Source organism: Dipteris shenzhenensis, chromosome 30 (genome assembly GCF_047967505.1).
Source record: "Dipteris shenzhenensis isolate YYH24624 ecotype China chromosome 30, Dip_SZ_1.0, whole genome shotgun sequence".
NCBI lineage: Eukaryota > Viridiplantae > Streptophyta > Polypodiopsida > Gleicheniales > Dipteridaceae > Dipteris > Dipteris shenzhenensis.
In genome coordinates, this window is record NC_141625.1 from 1,817,308 (window position 1) to 1,822,795 (window position 5,488).

At 46.9% G+C, this 5,488-nt stretch overlaps 1 protein-coding gene across 1 annotated transcript; it reads left to right on the top strand.

The window, feature by feature from the left end:
* The first annotated feature begins 254 nt into the window (after nt 1–254).
* Nucleotides 255–2,678, top strand: LOC147881598 (uncharacterized). The gene is made up of 6 exons (XM_087402005.1): nt 255–398; nt 523–755; nt 837–1,116; nt 1,392–1,477; nt 1,578–1,669; nt 2,200–2,678. Exons 1-6 carry the CDS (start codon nt 288–290, stop codon nt 2,469–2,471), a joined length of 1,074 nt encoding a protein of 357 aa, XP_087258131.1. The 5' UTR covers nt 255–287; the 3' UTR covers nt 2,472–2,678.
* The last annotated feature ends 2,810 nt before the right edge of the window (nt 2,679–5,488 follow it).

The window sequence follows — 5,488 nt, forward strand, 5'->3', positions numbered from 1 at the left end:
GTGGCATCAAGGTGAATAGAATAACGAGAGGTCCCTTCTTCTCCGGTGTTGCGCTTAAGCATGGACGCACCTTCTATCCTATAAAATCCATCCACTTGGAGCCTATCCTTGAGCTGATTAATGCTCCTCAGTGTCTTGACTTGTCCTCGGAGTGTTGGTGACTCGTCCAGGTGGAGTCCAGGTGGAAGGAAGGACACGTCATCATCGTCTTCCATGAGCCATATCCACAGCCTAGTACTACGCCATAGCCTCTCTCTTGTCTCCTTGGGAGCTCGAGCGTCATAGCCATGTCCGGTACTCGCCACCATCGATCTTCGTCTCGCAAATCCCTCCATTGCAACCTCGACCGATTTCTCCAGTCCACCTGCCCTGCCGTCCGTCCTCAGTACCTTCCAAAGGTGTGTTCTTCGGGGCCAATTTGGCAAATAGCGAATAGTCGTTGCCTGATTTCTCTGTTCGAGTGCCGCATTGTAACCTTGAATCTCAGCTGCGCGCATCATTCGTGTCGTGCATTGCTGACAGAGTTGTCAATGGGAGGCTTGCCAAAAGAGGCAGCAGCCGGGTAACTCCGGCGAGTGTCTGCCGTTTTTTGCGTTGGGAGATTTATGGGATCGCTTTGATGAATGGAGCGCCTACGGAGCCGGCGTGCCGATTACCCTTGGTGGACAGGAGATTGTAATGCAATACTACGCGCCATACTTGTCTGCGCTGCAGCTTTACACACTGTCAGGAAAAAGGCACTCGCTGAAGCTCAGGTGCGGAGTGCTCTGGTTTCTCCGTTGAACCGATTTCAAGATGTTTACCTTACTACTTGCAAATGGAATCCCTCCTCACAGGTGTACAAGAGAGGACAGCGATAGTAGTGAAACTGATTTAAGAGACTCGTGCAGCGAGACTAGTAGTGATTCTGATAGCGACAAATTCCCAGAGTGCTGGAGATGCGAGTGCGGCAAGGCGGCACGAAGGGATGCAGTCACTTGTTGCTTCTGTGATGATCTTGAGCATGAAGGCAGCCGTGTAGAGGATTCGCAACCTGGGAGGGACTGGAATAGCCATCTTCTTTTCGAGTTTTTTGAGGAGACTCCTCCACACGCCCGGGTGCCGTTCCTTGACAAGGTACTCACATTCTTAGACATCCATTTGTTACTTGGTCGAGGACGTTGTGTTGGGGGAAATTTGTTACTTGCTACTCTTGGCAGAGATATTCATCAACGTATTTGAAAAGTATTTCCTTTTCCAAGACATGCCGTAGCTCTAATCTTGAATTCTACAGGGTGGTGTTAACAATTCAAGGATTAACAATTAGTGGGATGCAATTACTGGGATGCATCTGTGACAGCGAGACTGATCAAATTCGTATCTTAGGATTTGCTGTGGTGTTGAGGCTGCAGATTGCAGAGCTTGCACGAGGATTTCCTGAATTGAACTCAATTAGGAGCATTGACCTATTACCTGCAAGCTGGATGTCTGTTGCATGGTATGATACATCGGAGAATCTGCAAGCACCCAATGATGCCCATCTCTTTCTGTTCTGCGTTTGAGCTGATTTTTTTTTCTTTGGAAACGTTCATTCCTAGGTATCCCATCTATCGTATACCCACTGGCCCTACTTTACGGGATCTTGCAGCATGCTTTCTCACATTTCATTGCCTGTCAACTTCTTTGCAAGGTGTAATCCTGACCCAAACTTTAACTCTCCTCTCTCTCTCTCTCTCACACACACACACACACACACACACACACTCACACACACACACACACCCCACACACACACGTCACTCTAATCATCCAATTCTCCCATCATATGAATCATCTACAGATGACTGACACGCATACTACAGCACCCACCGTTTTGCAACGGATACAAACAACTGAAGAGTGAATGCTCTTTGCCATTTTTCTTCTCTTCTGCTTAAACGTCAAACAGTGAGCTGCACACGGGAGAGGGGTTGCTTGGTATATGAACAGGGAAATAAGTATTTAAACATGGAAGTCACGGGACAGGAATTTGCTTCATGTTCCCATGTTTTCAAACATGGAAGTCGAGGGACAGGAATTTGCTTCATGTTCCCATGTTTTCAAAAGTTTCCAGTTGTGTTTCAATGTTTTGGTGCCTGCGTTTCTCATGGCTATCAGTATCGGGTCCATAAAAGCTGATAAGCTGAGCCCTTAACACTGTTTCATATTTTACATTGGTAGATGGTACACCCTCTGGTTTACTGGAACCAAAATGGAGTCCTTCCCAATGCTCAATTACTGTCTCATCAGAGAGAGATTCGTTCTGGATAAATTTACAAGCTTTTGGTATTGCGCACTACAAACTTCGAGGGTCCATATGGACATCTGCGGGGAATCCAGAGCGAAAGCATGCAGCTTCTCTCTACAAGTGTGCTGAGTCCTGGTTAAGGCGCCTTAATGTCCAACATCCTGACTTTGAGTTTTTCAGATCTCATAATCCCTCTTCTGGATGAGAGACTTTGCATCATTTTGCAGTTGCATGTGTTGATGACAGCAAACTGCCATGCAAGCAGTTCCTCCTGGTCCCCCCCCTCAAAATTGTCCCTGATGTATCCTGTATTTGCATGAAAGGAAGACAGGCCTGTAGTCTGTACAGTAACCTTTCTTTCGCACAGTTGAGTTTTGTATTATATAATTTTGAAATGATATACCCATGAAGTTGAGATCGTGCTTGCAGATATGTCTCGCTCATCTTTGTTCATATTAAGCCACGTCGTTTGTTTTTTTGGTGAATACAATGGAACAGCAGAATGTGTTTGGAATGTGAATGCACGGCTGCTTTCTTTTATTTTTGACAGTGAATTCTTCAGGTATATGCCCTATTTCACATCCTACTGATTTTATAATCCTCGCACAATGGGAGCTTTGAGCGGGAAGGGTAGGAGAGGTGTGCATGTCCGTTGCCTCGCAGAATGGTGTTGGAAAGAACAGTGCTAATCATCGTTGCTGTGAGGTTGCAGAGGGCGGGGATTCCCAAAAATTGTCAATGAGTGAATGGCAAGCAAATGAGGTGGCGAGGCCTTTGTTTGTTGAGCCATGAGTGGAGGAGACGTCTGACAAGGGTGAAGCGGTGGAGGGGACGAGTCATGGGAAACCGGAGGAGACGCCTTCCTTCCCTGAAGTGGTATCTCGTAAAGTCCATAGTGCTTTTACCTCGCTGTCGGAGATGGAGGCTCAAGAGCTTTTGAAGCAAGAACTGGCCTGGCATCAGAGAGAAGCGGAGAGAAAAGGGCAGTCTGTTGAAGGAAAGGAGCATGCAGTGGTCTGTGAGTTGTCCTTGGAGATGGTCAAACACGAGCTTGAGAGGTTGGTTAGGGAGGTTTGTATTTGTTTTTTACAGGTAGAGTCCCGTCTTTCATTGAGATTAGGAATTTCCTTCTGTCGGAGTGTGATCTTCCAGCATCATGTTATTCTGCGAAGTTTATGGGGAAAGGGTTTTCCTGCTACGTTGCGCTTCAGAAGCTATTCGTAGGGATTTGGTATCGAAATCCTTTGTTTTTGAAGGCTATGGTGTTCTCTATTCCTTGGAGTCCTAGCTTCAGTGTGGACGAGTTTCTGTATCATGAGTGCCCGGTGTGGGTTGAGTTTTCGGGGTTGCCCTCTTGGTTGGAAGGAGCTGTGGATGAGCTTGCCACTACGCTTGGAAGAATACTCCTTATTCCACAGTCTTCCAGAAAGGATTTTGCCCTGCGCAAGGCTTGGATTCTCTGGGGTCAAAGTCAGGATCCCTCGGATTTCGTTCGAATGGAGTTTCCTGATGGCAGCTTCTTATGACAGAGGGTCCAATTCGGACTTTTCCCTATGCGTGCTATATCTGTAAAACCACAGGTCATTATGCAAGAGTGTCCACGAACAGCAGAAAATCCGAAGCTGGCCAGGGAACTGGTGGAGGACGAGGATAGGAGCATTTCATCGACACAATTGGAGTGAACCATAGTCATCGACACAATTGGAGTGTACCACAGTCAGATGGGAAGGCTCTTTCATCATCTTCGAAGATGCGTGGCAATGGTGAGACATCTGGGTCCCTTTCTTGTTCAGTTGGCCAGGAATCTTGAAGTTGGTCTGCTCACCTTCGATGGAGCCTGTTCAGCACGGGATGGATGAAAAGGGAGGTGAGTCTCCGAAGATTTCTTCTTGGAAGCTGGTGGGGAAGAAGGGTAAAGTGCAAGAGATTTATGTTGGGGAACCCTACCGTCTGATTGCAAAAGGTGAAGTTCTTCAGTTATGGAGCTCCAAGAGCAGTCGAAAGGTGAGCGTATTAAGGTGAGTTTGGATGCAGAGGCTCTTAAGAATTCTCAGGCTGTATCATGCAGCGTTCCGCAAGTTCGATGGGCAGACCTGAGTGATGAGGAGACGATGGGTGTTGAAGATGAGAATGCTAATCAGAGGAAAAGTGTTTTGGAGTAAAAGAATGTATCTGCAGCAGGACCTGAAGGGAACCGTGGTAATGAGAAGGTTCAAAGTTCCAAAGGCATGTTGAAAAGAATTAAGGATATGGCTAAGGGGTCTGCGTTGGGAAAGGAATACCATTTTCATTTTCCTAGAGATGCATATAAGGTTCTCACCCAGCAATGGACATAAGGAGGGTATTAGGACAGTCAGGGTGCTGTCATGGAATCTCAGAGGATCCTGTGACAAGGGGAAGCAAAGAGGATGCTTGAAGATTTTCCTGAAGAGGAACCCCGGATGTGATCTGGATCCAGGAGATGAAATGTGGAGCCGATGACACTTTCTGGTTCTCCCTCAATAAATGTGGTTTTGGTTCTTTTGCCAATTCTCCTTCGAGAGGTGAGGGAGGGTCTGCAGTATTTGTTCGACAGGGTTTGAGTGCTAGAGAGGTTTGCAGAAGGAAGGTTGGTTTTTTGGTGTGGAGTTAGTGATTGAGGGATTTGCTTTCAGGGTTGCATCTGTATATGCCCCAAATTAGGTGACTGAAAGAACTGCCTGCTGGAAAAATTTAAGAGTGTCTATGCTAGGATCTAGTTGGTTGATAGGGGGTGATTGGAATATGACCGAGAAATTGGGGAATAGATCTCACGACAAGAGAGTGATGGGGAGTGTGGAACGTGAGGCTTGGGACGAGGTGTCTCTGACTTAGGGTTTAGTTGATTGTGTGGAGTTGGATGAAAAGGGTTAGGGGGGTACTCCTGGAATAATCGGAGACTGGGGGAAGATTTTAGGGCTGGGCGACTTGATAGGTTCTATGCTTCAGAAGAAGGGTGGTGGTTGAGACCACCCTTTGGGGGTTCTTACATTCTGGCCTCTTGCTTGCCTAATCATGTGCCTGTGATATGGAGGTTTTCTCTTCCGAGTGTTTGTGGCAGGTCCCTTGACGTCCCATTCAAGCTCGATAATCGGTGTCTGATTAATAAGCAGTTTGAGATCATGATCTGAAGGACTAGGAAGAATGCTATAGCGGGGGTAATGGATCCGATTCAAAGATGGGTCAGCAGTTAGAATCATCTTG